This window comes from Sinocyclocheilus grahami, unplaced genomic scaffold, assembly GCF_001515645.1.
Source record: "Sinocyclocheilus grahami isolate Dianchi unplaced genomic scaffold, SAMN03320097.WGS_v1.1 scaffold1.1, whole genome shotgun sequence".
NCBI classification, from domain to species: Eukaryota; Metazoa; Chordata; class Actinopteri; order Cypriniformes; family Cyprinidae; genus Sinocyclocheilus; species Sinocyclocheilus grahami.
In genome coordinates, this window is record NW_015505180.1 from 4,483,618 (window position 1) to 4,504,826 (window position 21,209).

General features: G+C 38.1%; 3 protein-coding genes across 3 annotated transcripts in view; 1 reads left to right on the top strand and 2 right to left on the bottom strand.

Moving 5' to 3' along the window:
- Window positions 1-5,222: 5,222 nt before the first annotated feature.
- On the bottom strand, window positions 5,223-7,080 carry LOC107596855 (dnaJ homolog subfamily B member 9-like). The gene is made up of 3 exons (XM_016287742.1): window positions 6,971-7,080; window positions 6,061-6,291; window positions 5,223-5,962 (listed from the first exon to the last, which is right to left on the bottom strand). Exons 2-3 carry the CDS (start codon window positions 6,275-6,277, stop codon window positions 5,538-5,540), a joined length of 642 nt encoding a protein of 213 aa, XP_016143228.1. The 5' UTR covers window positions 6,278-6,291; window positions 6,971-7,080; the 3' UTR covers window positions 5,223-5,537.
- A 4,092-nt stretch (window positions 7,081-11,172) lies between these two features.
- Window positions 11,173-13,058, bottom strand: LOC107588672 (arg8-vasotocin receptor-like). Its single transcript, XM_016276911.1, has 2 exons — window positions 12,212-13,058; window positions 11,173-11,252 (listed from the first exon to the last, which is right to left on the bottom strand). The coding sequence occupies exons 1-2, from the start codon at window positions 13,056-13,058 to the stop codon at window positions 11,173-11,175; spliced, it is 927 nt and encodes a 308-aa protein (XP_016132397.1).
- A 1,919-nt stretch (window positions 13,059-14,977) lies between these two features.
- The window catches only part of apaf1 (apoptotic peptidase activating factor 1), a 29,790-nt gene continuing 23,558 nt past the window's right edge, over window positions 14,978-21,209 (top strand). The window contains exons 1-13 of the mRNA XM_016283490.1: window positions 14,978-15,577; window positions 15,662-15,851; window positions 15,936-16,133; window positions 17,524-17,713; window positions 17,811-17,923; window positions 18,293-18,424; window positions 18,843-19,081; window positions 19,268-19,435; window positions 19,505-19,636; window positions 19,738-19,851; window positions 20,300-20,484; window positions 20,579-20,705; window positions 20,796-20,921. Coding sequence (XP_016138976.1) covers window positions 15,440-15,577; window positions 15,662-15,851; window positions 15,936-16,133; window positions 17,524-17,713; window positions 17,811-17,923; window positions 18,293-18,424; window positions 18,843-19,081; window positions 19,268-19,435; window positions 19,505-19,636; window positions 19,738-19,851; window positions 20,300-20,484; window positions 20,579-20,705; window positions 20,796-20,921 — 2,052 coding nt within the window. The 5' untranslated portion in view covers window positions 14,978-15,439. The remainder of the gene's footprint in view (window positions 15,578-15,661; window positions 15,852-15,935; window positions 16,134-17,523; window positions 17,714-17,810; window positions 17,924-18,292; window positions 18,425-18,842; window positions 19,082-19,267; window positions 19,436-19,504; window positions 19,637-19,737; window positions 19,852-20,299; window positions 20,485-20,578; window positions 20,706-20,795; window positions 20,922-21,209) is intronic.

Below are 21,209 nucleotides of genomic sequence, written 5' to 3' on the forward strand. Positions count from 1 at the left end.
ATAAATTGTAGAAGGACTACTGTTTTACTGTCCAACTAAGCAGTGTGGCCTGTTATATACATGGGTCCATTTAAATGTGCCACGTCAACATAACATGGAGCAGTCAATGATACTCTACTTCTCTTTTTGGAAATTAAGACCAGGTAGGTCTCATAGTCCCTCTACTCTATAATCTCCATATCTCCATCCATGAAAAAAAGATAGACAGCGGGGGAGAGAGAGAGAGAGAGAGAGAGATTAAGCACTAGTTTATCCAGGATTCTTTCTCCTTTGTGAAAACATTTGCATTTCTGGTCAGACGCTGTCAACGGCACTTTAGTTTATTGGTCCTGTAAAAATGTATTGAGAGGCACCAAACAACAACTGCTCTAATAATCACAGCAAGAGAAAAGCTGCAGATGGCTGGGAAATTGCATTTGAGGTCGGCCACTTCAAGAAAACAAGATCCAACATTTTTTATATGGATTTTCATGTTCTTTTCATGCCTATATAAAAAAAATAACACCAATTCAACACTGTTTTATTTATTTTAGTCAGATTCTGTAAGTGTGTATAAGAATTTGCAAAAAAAAACGTTCTTTTCTTACAAAACAAGCCTAGAAGCAACCCACGTCATGTTAAAGATAATCATTTCCTTCTTCCATTTAGTGATGCGTAGATAAGCTAAACAGGCAAAGACATGAAAGATGAAAAACTTGAGTACAAACTTTGTTTATCTGTCAAGCTGAAGGCAAATCATCAAAATTCTGTTCCATTTTAATGCATTTTATTCCTTTTTGCCATGTATTGTTCTAAGTTAACAACAGCAGTTAATTCATTTCACCTTCTCATGACACAAGTTTTAAATATCAACTGACTGGCTCCCGTAGTTCCCCTTTCAGGTGTGCAGAGAATGAAAGTAAGAGTTTTACTGATAAAAGAACCAGCTAAATTTTATGAGATCTCAGCACTTCAGTCGACTGAGATTACCGCTGTGTTCTGGCAAATAGTCGATATGCTGGAAATATGCACTGTTGGGTGGAAATGTGTGGCCCCAAACTGTGTCAACAACTAATCTCTCTTACAATAGTTAATAAGTTATACTGGCAAAATGGCAAATGATTTCTGCTGTCATTTACATCATCATGCTGTTATATTAGCTGTGTCTGTACACTTAACATTAATTGAAGTTGTCACGGTAAAAGTCTTTCATTTGATTATATAGTGAATACCCCCAAATAGTGCCCCAAACAGTGTATGAACATGTGCATGTCCAAAATGAACATAATGTACTTGTCAATCGCCAAATGTCAGTAACAATGGACTTTAGTGGGTAACTTTTAATGGTAGCTTTATTAGGACCTACAACAATACATGGTTTAAGTCGAACAGTATTAATTATAGTCAGACTTCCATGAATTCCAATAAAAAATATATAAATCATCTACTAAAGAAAACAGCTGTCACAGCTTGCACATCTTTGAACAACTTTTACCATCAAAAGTTCTACTAATATGCATGGGGAAATAGCATAATAAACCTATTTATGAAATCCACAAAACTTTTTTCTTCTTCTTTGACGAATAGAAATGTCAAAAGAACAAAATTTCTTTGAAATAGAAATCTTTTGTAACTTTACAAATGTCTTTACTGTCACTTTTGACCGATTTAATGCACCCTTGCTGAATAAAAGTATTGATTTCTTTCAAATAAAATCAAATAAATCTTACTGACCCCAAGCATATCAATGAAACTTCAAACACACACACACACACACACACAACCACTCAAAAGTTTGGGGTCAGTAAAAAAAAATTGTAATGTAAAATTTAATGCAAAGTTTAGTTTCATTGCTGGGAAATTTTCTCAAGAACCTTACATTTGTACACTGTACATACCTGTTTACATTTTTCAGACTTTTTTTCTTTTCTTCTGTTGACAGGGTTTAACTGTTCTGGAACATCTGTGGCAAACCTTGGAATTGTTTGCTGTCTGCTGCAGATGATCAAATGTGGGAAACTGCTTGAAGGGTATGAAAACTCACAAGGTAATTACATTTGCAGTTTAATCTTCAGCATTAAAACACCTGTTTAGCAGTAGAAATGTGACATAGTGTCAGTGAGTCACTTCTGTTTGTCATCTGAAATTACATAAAGATAATAACTGAGCACTTAGCAATAAATAATTAATGAATGATTAACTCTGAGGTTATATTAAAATAAAAATCTAAGGCCTTTAAATAAACCTTTTTTTGTATCCTTCTCTTCCTAACTATCTTTCTCTAAATGTTTGTGTAAATTGTTCCATTGGTTTATGAAGTTATGTATGCGTTTCATGCCTGCCAAAGTATTTACATTTTCTGGCGAAGCAGTAGCAAGGGCTTTATCTTTTCAAACAAAGAGCTGCTTTCCTTCCCCTTCTCTTCAACCCCCATTCAAAAGGACCATTAATACCAAACCCAATGAGGGAAGGGCAGTATAACCACAACACAGCTCCTATTCAACTTCTTTATTTCCTGGCACTCAATCAAAATAAGTTCCCAAAGTGCCTGCACAGGTAAACAGATCACTTAAGCTGCCTGATACAGTTGACCTCTAACGTGGCTTACTGATTCTGGGTAAGAAAACAATGCTGCTGTAATTGTTCTTGTTAGGCCTGGCTTGTTTCCTTTGTATTTTTAATGGCAGAGCTTTATGGCTAACCATTTGTGGTCTTCTATTCAATTAGAGGAGGTTAACAGCAGGCCCAAACTTAACGGAGTTGTGCTTTTATTTCTTTTGCTGCTTTGATTACAAAAGCAAATAAGTAATATTCTTTTTAACCTTAGGAGCAGCTAAAACATTTTTATTGATTTGTTTGAATTATAAAAGCAAATGAGTTGTATTAATTTAAACCTTAAGACAAGCTAAACATTCACTTATTTGTTTGGTTGTTTAATTGTTATATTCATTTAAGTGTTAAGAGCAGCTTGCTTGCTTATTTACTTTTAAACCAATTTGTAAAACAAATGTAATACACTGTATTTTAAATGTTTGCACATGATAGTCTGATACGATTTTTCCATCAACTGCCACATAATTCCATAACTGGATCACACCCAGTTGCCTGACAATATTTTTTTCCTCCTAGGATTTTTCCAGTTCCATTGAGATAAATAGGCATCTTTGAAGCAAACGTCTAATTTTATGCCTTCCTACCATCATATACTGCCTTATGCAGGTTTTGGGCACATCCTTAATTGTGCAGTGTTGAGGGGTCACAAGTGTACAAAGCTACAATAATCTGTGTGTTATAACAAAATCTGTTAGTGGTGTTAAATATGTACCATCTTCAGGTTCATGAGCCCAAAATAGTCCTTCTACAGCATCACAGTGAAAAAAACTCTTTAGGAACCAATATTTTTAAGAGTGCTGATGTCAATATTAGTTTATGATGGAATCAGCTGTTCCGTTCCATGTTTTTCATTCCCAAGCATGTGCTTGCTTGCATTTTACATTACATGAACATTACATTATTATTTTTAAGAGTGCTGATGTCAATATTAGTTTATGATGGAATCAGCTGTTCCGTTACATGTTTTTCATTCCCAAGCATGTGCTTGCTTGCATTTTACATTACATGAACATTACATTAAAACTAAAACCAGTTTTAACACAGTGCAGAAACAGAACATGAACACTCTTAGCTTTTTTAGCATTAAGCTCAACACTAGCAAAATTGCTTTTCATTCTGACTGTACACAAAACTTTAACATGAGGTAATTGTTTACTGGCACAGCACTGATAGAAGTGTCTTGCTATAGCTCAAATCTTTGGAGAGCCAAATAAATATATTCATATCTACAGAACCACAGGGAGTGTACAATATATATATATATGAAGGTGTAGAAACATCTCAAGGATGATCAGAAGAAATGGACAGCACCTGAGTTAAATATATGAGTGTCACAGCAAAGGGTCTGAATACTTAGGACCATGTGATATTTCAGTTTTTCTTTTTTAATAAATCTGCAAAAATGTCAACAATTCTGTGTTTTTCTGTCAATATGGGGTGCTGTGTGTACATTAATGAGGAAAAGAAATTAACTTAAATGATTTTAGCAAATGGCTGCAATATAACAAAGAGTGAAAAATTTAAGGGGGTCTGAATACTTTCCGTACCCACTGTATATATATATATATATATATACACAAGCAATATACTTTATACTATATATATTGCTTTTTGTACAAGTGCCTCAGGTACTTGCTCAGAAACATTCCATTTACATGGAAATTTAACGTGATACCAAAGCTGAAACAAAATAATAACCGTTTTTTAGCACGGCACTTCATTTGATCCTATAAAGCGGTTTTTTTTTTTTCAGGTAAGCCCTACAGCTAACAGTATCCCCCAACAGCAAGAAGATCTTGATCATTATTGCACATGTAAGGGACTTCCCCTTTAAAAGAGCCACTTGCTTTGGTGTAATTTTAGTCGAGATGGAAGATATACAAATTGTGTTTAATGTTGGCTAAGGACATGACCGCAATCAAACGAGTTTCAATCTTTTTCGACATTGTGCAACATCAAGCAAACCAAGCATTTACACACTTTCAGCCTTTCTTAACTTCTAAACCACTCATATGTCTCGTGTCTCAAACAGGTTCAAAGTCTCTAGGATCTTCCAAAACAAGCTAAAACAGGCTGAAATCACAAATGAGCCTTGCGGCAGCACTTTATGATAATTGCAATTGTGTGTTTTAAAGGCATCGGATGTAAACAAATGTGGAAGCACTTTACCCTAAAAACTAAATATGCTTTTAAAGGACCCTAAATCTTGACTTCATAACAAATGAAAGATAGCTTAATAAGAGTTTATAAATAATCAACAATTAAAGTGCTATTTCAACCGCCCTATATTTTCTTTTTTTTCTGGCCAAAATATATTTCAGAAGATATATTTAAAATCTATGCTAAATACTGTATATGTTTACAGGCCTAAGGAAGTATATTTTTTTAATTAATTCAAACCTTAAAATGCCAAACTGTAGTATAAAATGTACTTCAAGGGGCAAGAAAATATATTTCTAATTTTAAAATGCATTTTGAGTAAATGAAAAATGTTATTTATTTTGTTTTGGACAATATAAGTAAATAAGTTTAGACTAAAAATATACAAAATGGTCAAAAATATATGATGAAATAACTAAAACATGAAAAATATGTTTATGTAAATATTTTAACATCTACATTTTGGCCATTTTTATATATTTTGAAATATATTTAAAATATATCTGAAAATGTTTTTTTTTTTGCCATATGAGGTCATCGTGTTCACAGTGAATACATGTTAATGTTAACTGTTGATAACTATTAATATGTTGTGGATGGTGAATTTTGTATAAAGTCAGACTTAGGATCCCTAAACGGAGGATGTTATGCCCAAAAAAATGTGTGATTCTTGCAGACGATTTTATAGAGGTCATCAGAACTGATCCAAAACACAAAAAAGCACAACAGAATTAATTACAGTTTCAGTCAACACAACCAAAAGACATTCCCATGTGCACATTAACTCAAGAGCAGTCTGTGTGTGTTGTAACCATGTTGCCCCTTCGCTGTGTGACAGTCCTACAGTGCTGCCTGCTGGAACCATGAAACCTGCTCTTAGTCCGAGTCTGGTGTCCATTAAACGAGAACATCCTCTCCATATCCTCAAACATATCATCAAATATGCCACCACCGAAAGAGTGCTGGAAGTGCCTCCTGTGCCTGTTACGTGCTTCTTCGTGGGCCTGAAAGTGGCTCTCGAAATGTCTTTTATTATGCAAATGAGGATTGTTTCCAAACATGTCAGAGTCTCTGAATATATCATCGAAGTTGAAGCTAAAATGTTGACGGAAGTGGTCACCGCCTCCTCTTGGACTCTCTCTGGAGAACGGACTGCTCCTCATCTGATCGTACTCCTTTCTCCGATTGTCATCTGATAATGTTTCATATGCTGGGAATGAAAAATATATAGCTTTAACAACTGATCAACACATAAAATGTGAGAAAGGTGTGTGTCCCGTGTCGTTTTGAATAGGTATGCTGACTCACCCTCAGCGATCTCTCTGAACTTTGCCTCAGCGTCAGGGCTTTTGTTTTTATCAGGGTGATACCTCATGGCTAATTTATGGAAAGCTTTTTTGATCTGCCGGTCAGATGCATCTTTGGGTACACCCAGGATCTCGTAGTAGTCTTTCTCGGCCAGAATCAGCTCTGTGATGAAAAGAATGCTCACAACCACAGTGAACACTGACTGAGCTGTTGCCATGCCTGTGATCAGACCTGTTAACAGGAAACAAGAGGCGAGATCACAGATCATTTGTTGGTTGTGTGCCTTTTTTTTTTTTTACTCAGCACAAATTAAAGGCAGTACAATAAATGGTACCATAATGTAGAAATACTAAATCATTCTAATGTATTATTATTTGCTTCACTGTAATGAGAATAGGTGGAAATGTGCCACAAAGTAAAATTTGCTTTGAGTTATATGCAGATATATTCTGAATAGTTGTCAACTATAAATAATAGTGCTTAGTCTTAATTTCATGTGAACATTTTATTTACATAGCTGGGCTAAATACGAGTCATGATACAGATACAACTACTCTACTTGAGAGAGAGATATATATATATATATATATATATATATATATATATATATATATATATATATATATATAATGTGAATCACGATGATTTACAAAACATGCAACGTGTCATGTGAGATCGATGGTTAATTATCATGAAAATAATGTCACGAAAAAGAGCTAAAAATATGTATTTATTTTGATTTATGATCTGGACATGTTACTGACAGCTTGAAACTGAGGTTACGTTTAGCTGTTTAACATTATCCTCATCCTGAATACACGCAACAAAACAGAACGATTCTCTAACATATCTAAACAGCTATAAGATAAGGTTAAGAAAGGCATTAAGAAAACTGCTGTTTTTAACTCACCCGCTGCAGCTTTCTGTCCCAAAGTGACATGAACCGCAGCACCGCTGATCGTTTTTCAGAACGCTGTGACAGCGCTAAAGTTACTGCACCACGACTCGCAACGCGATTGGCTGATTCGGATTCCCGCGATGAATGATTACGAGCGTTTTGATTGGTCCAGACTGGGGAGCACATGGAACGCTTGTCCAAACGTTACTTCCTACCGGAGCACCACACTCAAAAGACAATAAAAAAAGTTTTTATCTGTAAGACTTTCTTTGCACTTGTTTTTAAAAGTATATTTGTAAACCAGTTTTATGCGCCTGAAATTTAATATAATTTAAAGCTGCAGTCCGTCATTTTTGGCGCTCTAGCGGTTAATAAACAGAACTGCGTGCGTCTTGCAGAAGAACATTGTAGCCGGAGCTACTTCTCTCTGTTTGGCGAATCACGCAGGTACGTGGCTACTCCGCAGCGGTACCTACCCGAACCAGTCGAAATAGTCCGAATATAAACACTTATTATAGGTGTACCGTAGTGATTCAGAACAAGCCGAAAACACGGTTTGGAAAATGGATTCATGGTGTACTCGCTTATTATATGAATTGTTGTCAAATTTGAACACAAAAAAGTTACGGACCGCAGCTTTAATTTTGTTAAGTTTAATTATAAGTTAAATTACAAGTTAATTTGGTCTTATCTCTTTAAAAAAATCTGAAATTTCCATAACATCTCTCTCTCTCTCTCTCTCTCTCTCTCTCTCTCTCTCTTCCGCTATTACAGCGTTAATTTGCTTGGGCACGCACTGAGTGGGAAGGACGGGCCCAGCATGAGCAGCACTTCCATTGCCCGGAGTTAGACGGGGAACTGGAAAGCGAGCACAAACGTTTGGCCACTGTCGGAGTCCAGGCTTTGATTTTTTGGCGGGTTGAAGCGCCATTGGTTCGTGCAGCTACACGAACATGAACAAATCAGGCTTCAGTATTCAGAGGAGACTCCCCATAGTGTGTTACGCAACGGGAGAGACCGTTCGAAAGGGAATCTCACTTTTCCCAGTTGGGTTCTGGAAAAATTTTACTACTAGTTTACTTTAAAAACATATTTAGAAGTCTTACTGACAGATACTAAAATAAAAAGCTTTAATATCTTATGAGTGGAGGACAACGTGTTTTTATAATTAATTCTGGTAAGCAAGTACCACATCTCATTTAGCTAACATGCAGGTTGACATTATGCCTATATTTAAAAGCTTTATATTATTTAAGATCTTCCAGAGTCTGCTCACATTAAGCAGGCCAAGATGGCCGCCACGCCTGAGTCCCCGGCCAAGATGGCCGCCACGCCCGAGTCCCCGGTCACGCCTGAGTCGGACGTGGAGCTTGGGCTTGGACTGAAAGGTCTGATAGCTAGCGTGATGGACTTACCTCTGATGTCGATGTGAGCTGCAGGCATCCCGGTAACGTCAGCGCTCTCAAGCCCCGCTATCTTAGAGGTCATCCCACACTCTGCTGCCCTTCCTGAAATGGCGGTCGCCATTGAGCGTGTGGGCTGCACACTGCGCTCCCGAGGCCTCTCCTGTCCACGAGTCTGCTCCTGAGGCCTTTCCTGTCCATGAATCTGCCCTAGTGGCCTCTCCTGCCTATGAGTCTGTCTCAGTGCCCTCTCCTATCCACTCCTGTCACAGCCAAGGAGGCCATTCAAGAACTCTCTACTTGTTCTGTCTCAGGCAAGTGGTCTGTCCATGTCTCTGCCCCGCCATGGCTTCCTGCTCTGCCGTCATCACCCGGCCGCCCTGCTCTGCCTGCACCGCCATGGCTGCCTAGTCTGCCTGCTCCACCATGGCCCCCCGCTCTGCCATGGCTCCCTGCTCTGCTTGTTCCGCTTCATGGGCCTGGCCCTCCGTCCCACCCCCTGGACCACCACCAGTCCTCCACCCTCCTGAACGTTTTGTTGTGTTGGTTGGGGTGGATGTTACATTAGGGCATCAGGAGCCGCCCTTAGAGGGGGGGATATAAGTAGCTTCATGTTCCCATTGTGCCCTCGTCGTGTATTGATGTTGTAACCTGCTGTCGGTGAGTCTAGTCTGTTCATGTCAAGTCTGTTTCACCTGGTTTGTCATGTGTTCCTTGCTCCACATGTGATCATGTTCTGTCATGTGATTCCCTTGTCTGTGTGTTATGTTCTGATTGGTTGTCCTAGTCATGTGTCTTGTTTCCCATTGATTTGTTCTTGTCATGTGACCCTCTTGTTTGCTATAAGTAGCCATCATGTTGCCATTGTCTCTCGTCGTGTATTGATGTTGTAATTCTGCTGTTGGTGAGTCCTGTTCATGCCAAGTCAAGTCTGTTCTAGTCAAGTCTGTTCATGTCAAGTCTCGAATTATTGTTTGGATCACCATTGTAAATAAACTGCACTTGGGTTCTTCACTACACTCGCCTTCAGTGGATTGATCGTTACAGCATGCCAGTGTGACAGTGGTCACCTCATTGTTATAGTGGTGATGTTCATTCACAGACTGGCAGAGGGAGCTTAAAAATAGTTATTCATTTGTTATGGCTGTGACCTAAAGTAAATAACAGGGTTATGAACCTTAAAAGGCAACGCAAATTTTGAGGGAGAATTGTTGATGGAGAAAAAGATTGATGCTTATGTCGTGAGGTACCTTAACAACCGTTTTAATGGTGCAGTACATACAAAATGCAGTCTTTGAAACATTTCAAGTGACCTTCTAAAATTTTTTCTTTTAAGGGAAATTGTACAATTTTATTGATCAGCATAACTCTTAAGTGTTTGGATGACGTTAGTATCTACGAGTGCAGTTCTTTGAATGTATCTGGACTTTGTCTTGTTTGGGAGGTCAGACCGTATCGTCACTGTTCTTTGTGTACTATGATGCTGGTCTATTTAATTTCAAAGTAAATCTGTTTTTGTAATATTATCCAATCTAATGATCTTATTGCTCATATTTTTCAGAGGCAATTTCCTAAATTATGTAATTTACAACGTGTTGTATTTGATAAGTCTTATTCTCACTTCTGCCTTCCCTCCCGCTCTTTGGCTACAATGGTCTCCATCATTTTTTATTAGCCTCTAAATGCTCTAATTCCATTTCCCAACAGCTACCTTGTATACAGTTGCCTTAGGCTTCCATTTTGCCTCAAATCCAAACTGAGTTTGTGCAGTGAAAAAGGCAAATCAATTACTTTGTGTCATTTGGCAGTTGCATAAAGGTTAGATGCTTTTAAACATGTTTTTACTATTGTAACTTAAGCACATTAACCAAGACACTTTTGTGAGTTAATTTACTTAATTGTTTTTCAAATGACGTCTATTCTTTTTTTTTTTTTGCATAAATGGGATTACATTTTTTTAACATGCTACAAGTGCACAATTATGGCCTAACTAACTAAATAAATATTTAAAAATCATTATTTTTTAGAATAATTAAACCCATAAAAGACAGTTTTTAGTCTACAAATGTGCGAAGAACTATTCAGGTGCATTATATATTCAATATTGCTCTATTTATGGTAACAGAGGGAAATCGAAGCTTAGAAATTTCTGGAGGGAAATATGATTATGAATCTGATTGCTGAAAATCTTGACTGATGTTTGCATGAATCTGGGTTTTTAGTAAAGGAACATTCATTTTTTTTAATTCACTTTAAGTACTCAAATTAAATTCAAAATGTGTGAAGGCATTCTCTACACAGTTACTTTCACAGAAAGCAGGCTTTGCAGTACAAAGAAGTGTGTGTGTGTGTGTGTGTGTGTGTGTGTGTGTGTGTGAAAGTACAAGAGCAACACAGTGACTATGGAAACCATCACACATAATTTTAATCCTATAGAGCTTTTCATACACAGGCTTTTGTATTTTCATTTCAATGAGGAATGGAAAATAACATTACTTTAATCACATGTGATTCACACCTCAGTATGTGAATATCTACTTTACTTACATTGAAAACGTTGTACATGCAACAATGAAAGAGAACAGATCTCTTTCATTCTCTTAGTGGTACAAACAGTCTATTTCTTTGTCTTTTTCTTATTTTTTTTTAAATAGAAACAAATGACCATGCCAAAGTATACAGCAACTTTCCATGACCAAAATCATTTTAGTTATTGAAAAAGCAGGAAAACTGGTGTTTAAGTGTATGCTGAGACCATATTCACGCACTCTTAAACAGCAGGAACAGTGGGTGATCAGTGGCCATGAGGTTCTAGCTGTAGTACAGGTAGATCCATGGGTTTGTGCAGCTGTTAAGACTGGCGAGGAGCATGATAGTGACAAACACTGGCCCTGTAGGACAGATGAGACTGCATTACACACAAAATAACAAATTACACATAGGAAGTGTTCAAACTTGGAATCAATTGTGTTCTCTGTGCAAAAATATTGCCTGTGTGCACCTGTCTACACATGAGTTGGTTTGATCTGATCAGGTCTTTTGTCAGCTACTAATGAATGTTTTACTAATGCCAATGTGTATCTGCTGTCTGCAGCTGAGGGGAGACAGATAATTCCCACAACAGAAAATGGTTGTGAGTAATCATATACACATATATGATGTCTTATACACATTAATGGGCCTTTAGTCACATCTATTATCACAAGAGTTAAATATTGCCTACCACACTGTAACCATGTGGTTATATGCCAGTATATGGAGACAAACGCTTTTACTTTTTATTATTTGATAGGGGGCATTATTTTATTCATCGTTGTCTAAATATAGTGTATCATATAAAATCAGTTCCTTATTAACATATTTCTACATGTTTATGCTTTTTAAATTTGATCATACAATGAAAGGATTTTTAAAAAAATATGTAGAAATATTTACGAATATTTTATGACCATATTTAAAAGAAGTATTAAAGATTCTGCACTTTTATATGTAATATTTGCAGATTTGTGGACAGACCCTGAGGACTAAACCTGTAATTCAAAAAACAGTTCCTTATTAAAAATATTTCATATTTTTTAAAATGCATTTAAACCTGAACATAAAAAGAAAGGTTTTAGAAAAATAGTGGGGGGAAATGTGTCTTATATATTTACAAATATAATATTGAAAACATGATTATCAAGTTTTACACAAACCAGTGGAGTTCCTGCTTGCCGTCTTGTTTAGTTTTCAGTGCATTTTTACACTCATTGTTAAACTGATAATATAATTTGTATCGAAAAATGTTTTACTAGGTCAAATGAAAATGCCAAACAGAAGCTTATTTTGACAGACAGCTACTTTGACTTACCATGGGTGGGCGCACTGCTTGGACTCCAAGCTGACCAGAGCTGGACCACGAAGAATGGGCTCCAGCAGAGGGTGTACACCAGGATGATAATGAAAGTCATTTTGACAGTCTTCATCATTGCGCTTGATATCCCTTTAGAGCTGGAGCGCCCATCACCCGTGCTGCCCTGCAAGGCTTTCCTCTTCATGTTGAAATAGATCCCTGCGCAAATCTTTATCTGACAATACATCAAGATTACGGCTGGCAGAACAAACACGGACAGAGTGATCCACGTTATGTATATTCTGCCTCCCCAGGGCTCAATAAATGTCGCCCAGCAGTCGAAAACATTCTTCTCAACTTCTTGTAGAGAGAAGATGAACATCTGCGGAGCGCTGAACACCAGGGAGATGAGCCATGCTGCGCTTATGGCAACATACCTGCGGAAAGACCCCCTGAAGAACGACACCATGGGTTTGCAGACCGCGTGATAGCGATCTATGGTCATGGCCACGATCATATACGTGGACGCGAACATCCCGACCACTTGAAGATACTTAACTACTCTGCACACCAGATCTGAGCCTTTGAACAGGTGCGTAATCTCCATGGATAACTGCGGCAGGACTTGGAAGAAAGCGACCACCAGGTCAGCCAGGCACAGGTGCAGAAGAAACAGCTGAGTTCGAGTACGTCTTTTCCGTCTTTTCCAAAGGGAATGGAGGAGGAATAAATTGCTAAATGATGCCAGCACGAAAATGCACCCAAGAACTGCCGCTTTCACGAGCGCAATGTGTCCCTCGGATAAACCAAACGCTTCCTGCGCGCTGGAGCAGTCATCCCTGCTGCAATTAAGGTTATCAGCCATTGTAAATGTAATCCTACCTTAGAAACCTAATGCGACTGTTTAGTGTGTTATTTGAAAAGGGTGTTTGTCTCCTGCAGTTGAGCGCTGACGCACAAGGCACAGTGCGCTAGGCGCAAATTATTACTGATGACTCCAATGTGACTACCGGTACCTGTGTTCACACACGTCAGGCATTCAGCCATACATTCAATTACGCGCCAAACAAACACTTGACATCATTTTTCTTCATTTCGGCTAATTAATATTTTTGAGGTCAGTGGCATTACCAAAATAGCCTTGTGATTTAATACCCATAAGGGTTTAAGCATATTAATATAATCTATGATTATATTTGGCATGGAAGTGATTAAAGGAGTACTGCAGTGTGATAAATATTCTATATAAAATGATTTTAAACTGAATTTTCTATTTTCTGTATAATGCATATTAAGATGTAGATGATGCAGAGGAATTTGTTTCGTTATCAGAACAGATTTGGAGAAATGTAGCATTACATCACTTGCTCATCTTATGCAGTGAATGGGTGCCTTCAGAATGAGAGTCCAAACAGCTGATAAAAACATCACAATAATCTACAAGAAATCCACATGACTTCAGTCAATCAATTAATGTCATGTGAAGCCATCATTAAGGCATTTTTACATTAAAATACAAGTCTATAATCCATAGTAATGCTTGCACCAGTGAAGAGGGGGGGGAGGGGGGGACAGAGTGCTAGGGCCCAGAGGCTGAAAGGGACCCAACTGATTTCTCTCCTGATTCAGATGAGACAACAGTGTTTTGCTTTACAAGGCATCAATTGATGGACTGGATTCATGTGGATTGCTTGTGGATTATTGTGTTGGTATTATTATTATTATTATGTTTTTATCAGCTGTTTGGACTCTCATTCTGACGGCACCCATTCACAGCAGAGAATCCATTGGTGAGCAAGTGATGTAATGCTGAATTTATCTAAATCTGTTCTGATAAATATTATAAGAATAATTCCTTTTAACCTATCCTGATTTAAAAAACACCCATATTTACTGTAAAGAGTGAGAGAGAGACAAGTAACCAAACCCGTCAGATATGGTTGTATTTCTAACAGTAAAGTTCATGTTAAAAGTGCATATTCTAGAGAACAAATTCTTGCGTATTTCAGATTTAATTAAACAGAACATTTTGATGTCACTAAAGTAAAGTCAAGCTTTTGATCAGCATTCATTACTGCCTTCATTGTGTGTGTGTGTTGTGTGTGGTTTTTTTTTAACTTTCAAAACACTGGTAATTAATTGACTTTGATATCTGATGAGCACTTTGACTAAAGAGACTTGTGACTAATAAGCTGCTATGACTATGAATTATATGCTATGAATTATTTCAAGCATTTTTTTTTACTTTACCGCAGCAGCTATTAGATTGACTCAATGCACACTTCTATATATTATAAAATAATAAAGTAGGCCTATTGTGTGTGTGTGTGTGTGTGTGTGTGTGTGTGTGTTTTTTCTTTTTCATTTTATTGCAGACAAAACATAGCTTTTAACTATGACTCTAGCACAAGCACTAAAACAATTTCAACATTTTCTACAGACCTCACCTGCAAATAATGGATCAGTTTATCAAACTTTGAGCAAATAAAAACAAAAGAAAAAATTAATATTAACATTTATAATATTGACATACATAAGACATGAAGACACACGACTAAGTTGATGTATTCCCTCAGCGACCAGCACGGATCATCTCTAGGCATGACGAAGCGGATATCGTCCTCTTTTGGAAGACCAAACAAAGTAGTTTCGCTTTCACAACGAAACACACTTCATGACATGGCGGCAGCAACAATACTACAGCGAGAACAAAAGTTATGCCAGTTTTGTTGACTTTTTTTTTGCATTACAGAATTCTCCCATCCTAAAGGCCTGTTTCACACCAAGAATGTTAACTATAAATATAACTATATTAGCGTCCACATCAACATACAGTAAAGTTGTTTTTTGCAAGAACATGCTGCAGTTATGTCGACTTCCCCAAATCGTTCCACTTCCACAAATCGTTCTGAAAGTGGTCCAGTGATGTAGTTTCTGTTGTTATCGTTACAGTTGTGGTGTGGACTTCTCTATTCTCATAGAATTATAGAATATTAGAACTTGGTGTGGAACGGCCTCAAGTCTTGCAATGTTCTGAATAATTCTAAAAGAAATAATCATGGTTACTAATCCAATAAGTGTTCAGAATTAGGGTTTTCTGTAAAATGGTCCCTGGTTTAGTAATTAAAGTGCTTAATTTGTATGCGCTCTCCCACATAGTTCATTCAATGCATCCTGCCCTGTTGCACTAAGTAACTGTCAATCAAGTGCAGTGCTCCTCAGAAGAGCACCGCAGCTTATGTGGAGATGGAGGAACGCGCTCGGAGCTGCCTGCTGCGCTCCAAAGACACTCTAGAGCAGGACATTAAAGCCTCCTACTTGATGGACCACATGGTCAGCGACGACATCTTGACGAATGATGAAGAAGCAAGGGTGCTTGGCAAGGTCTGTTGTGGTGTTCAACATGCTACTTTTTACATCTATAAAAAGTGAATTTAAGTCAAGTTTTCCTTTTTCCTACTTCTTCAGCCTACTAGAAGAGAGCAGGCCACAGCCCTGCTAGAGGTGCTATTGAGGAAAGACAACAGGGCCTACATCTCCTTCTACAATGCGCTGGTCAGGGAGAGTTATGGAGATCTGGCCAACCTCCTCCATAGTGACTTGCCTCTCCTCAGCCCTGAGGGAGAGCGAAGCTTTGCTGATGGAGTGTCTCCCTCTGGTAACCACTTTAGCCACTTGGACATGTATGAACTTGTTTTTGCTTAGTATGAGATGCTGGAGAATTTGTGTGCTTTTATTCTAGTCCAGGCAATTCTGAGTGAAGGTGGGGTGCCTCAGAGACCTGTGGTGTTTGTGAGCCGACCCACTCTGCTCAACCTGGTCCGGGAGAAGCTGTACTGGCTGAAGAATACACCAGGCTGGGTCACTGTGTTTGGCATGGCGGGCTCAGGGAAGTCTGTGATGGCTGCCGAGGCGGTTCGAGACCATGCCCTTATTAAGGGTAATGACTTAACCGTGTTTAGGTTTTTGTGATTTTTATAAAATTTTTAAATGCGCACCTTTCTAATACAAACCCAATTCCAAAAAAGTTTGGAGACACTACAAATTGTGAGTAAAAAAGGAATGGAATAATTTACAAATCTCATAAACTTATATTTTATTCACAATAGAATATAGATAACATATCAGATGTAGAAAGTGAGAAAGTGAAAAATAGTGGAGCAATATCAGAAAGGAGTTTCTCAGAGAAAAATTGCAAAGAGTTTGAAGTTATCATCATCTACAGTGCATAATATCTTCCAAAGATTCAGAGAATCTGGAACAATCTCTGTGCGTAAGGGTCAAGGCCGGAAAACCATACTGGATGCCCGTGACCTTCGGGCCCTTAGACGGCACTGCATCACATACAGGAATGCTACTGTAATGGAAATCACAACATGGGCTCAGGAATACTTCCAGAAAACATTGTCAGTGAACACAATCCACCGTGCCATTCGCCGTTGCCGGCTAAACCTCTCTAGGTCAAAAAAGAAGCCATATCTAAACATGATCCAGAAGCACAGGCGTTTTCTCTGGGCCAAGGCTCATTTAAAATGGACTGTGGCAAAGTGGAAAACTGTTCTGTGGTCAGACGAATCAAAATTTGAAGTTCTTTTTGGAAAACTGGGACGCCATGTCATCCGGACTAAAGAGGACAAGGACAACCCAAGTTGTTATCAGTTCAGAAGTCTATAATCTCTGATGGTATGGGGTTGCATGAGTGCGTGTGGCATGGGCAGCTTACACATCTGGAAAGGCACCATCAATGCTGAAAGGTATATCCAAGTTCTAGAACAATATATGCTCCCATCCAGACATCGTCTCTTTCAGGGAAGACCTTGCATTTTCCAACATGACAATGCCAGACCACATACTGCATCAATTACAACATCATGGCTGCGTAGAAGAAGGATCCGGGTACTGAAATGGCCAGCCTGCAGTCCAGATCTTTCACCCATAGAAAACATTTGGCGCATCATAAAGAGGAAGATGCGACAAATAAGACCTAAGGCAGTTGAGCAACTAGAAGCCTGTATTAGACAAGAACTTTTTTGGAATCGGGTTTGTATTTTAGTTGGGTGTTTCTTGAGATTTATGGATGTATGTTTATTTGTTCTCTTAGGTTTTAGTGTTTTTGTTTTAGCATATTTTTTATTTGTATTTATTTGCTTTTTTGTGCTTTTATTTTATTGTAATTATATAATAATATTCTTAAAGTGATAGTGGACAAAGTAATTCACACCTTAAAAAATGTTTTTTTTAATTGAAAGTATGTTTTAAGAGTATTTCTAATAGACCACAGGGCTAAAAGTGCTCATATAACATATTTTATTTTTCTCTCTGTTGCTCAGAGTGTTTTCCAGGTGGCGTTCATTGGCTTTCTGTCGGCCAATGTGAGCGGGCAGACCTGTTGGTAAGGATACAGTCTTTATGTTTCCGTTTGGAGCAGGGTCAAAGTTCAGATGCCAGTCTGCGGCCACCCTGCTCCGTGGAGGAGGCCAAAGAGCGTCTACGGTTTCTAATGCACCGCAGGTTCCCTAGGTGAGTGCAGGAAGAATATGATTTCAGTGCACTTTTACACAGAACATGTACGTCCGTTGATAATCAGACCCTTTCTCCTTTCATTTTCTTCTATCAGATCCCTGCTGATTCTGGACGATGTGTGGGACAGCTTTGCTCTCAGGTCCTTTGATATCCAGTGCAGAGTTCTTCTGACCACGCGTAATCGAAGTCTGGCCGACTCTGTTAGCGGTGAGAAGTTCATTTTAGTGCATCCAGTTTGCATTTCACAGATGGATTCTGGACCAAATGCACAGAGTGGTTATTCCTAAATAAAAGTCTAGGTTAATCCATGACTAGGTTGGATCTTGTGCCTGCTTGCGTATGAAATTTGAATTAAATCCAAGGCAACTTCTGAACTAAATGAAATTACGTAAAACTCTGATAACCCCGAGAGCAGCTGTTCTTGGAGATAAGCTATTTTCAGCTGAGGTTATGAGAGAAATGTTCCTTTGTCTATAGTGTTGTGGCTATTTTGCATAATTCATTTAACATACTAATTTCATTCAAAAGTAAGGGTTTATACTGTTTGTGTGTGCGCTTTTCTCTGTTTGTGTGTAGGTACAAGGTTTGAAGTGCCCGTTGAGAGCGGTCTAGATGAGGAGAAAGCCCTGGAAATTCTTGCTTTGTATGTCAATGGGAAACCACAGAAACTTCCAGAAGAGGCCCGTAGCATTGTGAGCGAATGTAAAGGTACAAATCACCCTTTTTATGCAAAACTGAAGCAAAAGCTGATCAAACATGACCCAGCCACAAGAACAGCATTTCTCACCCACTTATTGTCAATTAGGGCTGGGTATTGTCCGCTACCTCGCTTTACAATGTCATATTAACCTTATAATAGATATCTTGCTTGTAACTGGTTCTGAAATTATTTTTAAGGTTAATAATTACAAGTTTAATGACTTGGCCTTAAATTCATTTTTATTTCATACTGTATTTTTATATAAAATGTATTGCATTTTTTTTTATTTCAATAATTTATTTTCTTTATCTATTGCCTTTGCATAACAATTCAGTAATAGTACTTAATACTCTGGTATAATAATGAAGTACCATTAGTGATCTACATTACACCTCTGACCATTGTAATCGTTTCTCGTCCTGTTAGGTTCTCCTCTGGTTGTTTCTCTGATTGGAGCTCTATTGAGGGAGTTCCCTGACCGCTGGAGCTACTACCTGCGACAGCTGCAGAAGAAGCAGTTCAAGCGGATCCGTAAGTCATCGTCCTACGACTATGAAGCTCTGGACCAGGCCATGGACGCCAGTCTGCAGGTTTTGGAGCCAGAACACAGAGATCTGTACAGAGACCTGAGCGTCATGCAGAAAGACATCAAAGTGCCTGCTAAGGTCAGACAGAAAATCTGTTGCCAACTACTAAAGTAATGGTAGATGCAGAATCAGTGTCATTTATTTTATTCATAATTTAAATTGTACTTCCAAGTGTGACACAAGGATGGATATTTTAATTGCTTTTTTTCTGTAAATTAGTCTTTTTTTTTTGTTGTTTTTAATCATTTTATTTCTTTCATGCAGATTCTGTCAGTACTGTGGGGTCTTGAGTTGGAGGAGGTGGAGGATATCCTACAGGAGTTTGTGAATAAATCTCTGCTGTTTCGAGACTGTAACCAGCGACCATACCACTATTACCTTCATGATCTGCAGCTGGACTTTCTCGTCGAACAGAATCGTGATCAAATTGCTGTGAGTTATGTTGCACCTCTTTTTAAAGAGACCACCAGAGAACAAGGTCTGAATTGTTATTTCCTGTAGGAACTACATAAAAAGATGATCCGTCAATACCAGAAGTTCTACAATGAAAGGCCACCCAGCTCTGGAGATATAGACTGTTTGTATTGGTACCGCTTCCTCCCATACCACATGGCTAAAGCAGGACTGTCTAAGGTAATGTTACAGTATAGTCTACACTAACATTTCCGTTCCTCTGGAGAGTATGTAGAATCTTCTAATGATTACATCATGAACATTCAGTTCTCTCATTACAGGAGCTATATTCACTGATGTTTTCATTGGACTGGGTCAAAGAGAAAGCTCAGATTATGGGATCTCCCCATCTTATCAACGATTATGTAGAATATGGTGAAATACTAGATAAAGAGGTATTTATACTGTTAAAGTTTGATTGTTATTGATGTTCCTCACAATTGCACATCTTAATCAGTTTAAAAGTTACAGACCAAATAACTAAAAATATTTACATGAAGTTGGCACAGAATACAGTTTGTATAAAATGGCCATATTGCCAAATGTCACTATTTTATTGTTGTGCCTCAGTCTGGACACCCATATATATATGATAAACATGTTTATGATAATGGCTTGTTGTTTTTAAGTATTTGTAATAAAAATGTGTGTGTGTATATGTATGTATATATATATATATATATATATTTATTAGTTTTAATTGCAAGTCTGATACATTTTAAATTGATTCTAAAAATGTAAAAGAAAAACATTTTATTGCTAAAAAAAACTGTCACGATCTTAGCACGAATAGCACACCTCCGCCTGTTCTGTTTAATGATAAATTGTGGTGTTTTCACACAGAATAGTGAGGTGAGACTGCAGTTTCAGGAGTTCCTGTCTTTAAATGGCCATCATTTGGAGCAGAGGCCATTTCCTGACATAGTGCAGTTGGCTCTGTCTCAGCCTGTGTGTTCAGAGGTTTACAGACAGGCCTTGATGCAGGCGCAGAAAAGGGCCAGCAGAGGGCAGCTCTGTCTGGACTGGGTGTATGTATCTCACTGGGCTCACACAGTAACTTTCATGTAGTAGATCAGATTGAAACCGATTGATTTTGATTGAAAGCGTGTTTTGACTCTTTAGGAGCAAAAATAATCAGGACAGTTTGTCCAGGCTGGTCATGCATCCTCAGCAGGGGTCTGTCTACTATGCTTGCTTTTCCAAAGATGGGAGTAAAATCGCCTCTTGTGGGGCCAACAAGGCGCTGCGGGTAAATATCTATTTGTGTCCTGCTTTTTTCCCTGACATTATGTGCAGTATTATGTGACATCCCAATTAGTTTTTTTTTTTTATTCAATAGGTGTTTAAAACAACCTCTGGAGAGAAACTTCTGGAGCTTCAGGCTCATGATGAAGATGTTCTGTGCTGTGCCTTCTCTCCAGATGACCGTTACATTGCTACCTGCTCCAGTGACAGGAAGGTTAAGGTAAGTGTGTCTGTCTCTTTGCCCACTTTATTTGTGGATCAGTATCTTTCTGGAAGGTTTGTTCCAGAATTTCTTTAAATATTCATCTTCATGCTGTTACAAAACATGTATACGGTTTATTTATCTTTTTGTTGCTTGACCGATATGATCACACTATACTGTCATTATGTGGGAAAGTTCTGTGTGAACATTGTTCAAACATCAGTCATGAGAATGAGAAGTTTGTTTTGTGTTGTAGTTGTGGAGTGTTGAGCGGGGTACTCTTATCAGAGAGTTTGGGGAGGAACA

Excerpts from the sequence above, each read along its gene's own strand:
- LOC107596855 (XM_016287742.1), bottom strand. The coding sequence starts at position 6,277 with ATGGCAACAGCTCAGTCAGTGTTCACTGTGGTTGTGAGCATTCTTTTC. Across the intron at positions 5,963-6,060 it reads GTTCAGAGAGATCGCTGAGG|CATATGAAACATTATCAGAT; the intron begins GTGAGTCAGCAT and ends TTTCATTCCCAG.
- LOC107588672 (XM_016276911.1), bottom strand. The coding sequence starts at position 13,058 with ATGGCTGATAACCTTAATTGCAGCAGGGATGACTGCTCCAGCGCGCAG. Across the intron at positions 11,253-12,211 it reads AAGCAGTGCGCCCACCCATG|GGCCAGTGTTTGTCACTATC; the intron begins GTAAGTCAAAGT and ends TCTGTCCTACAG.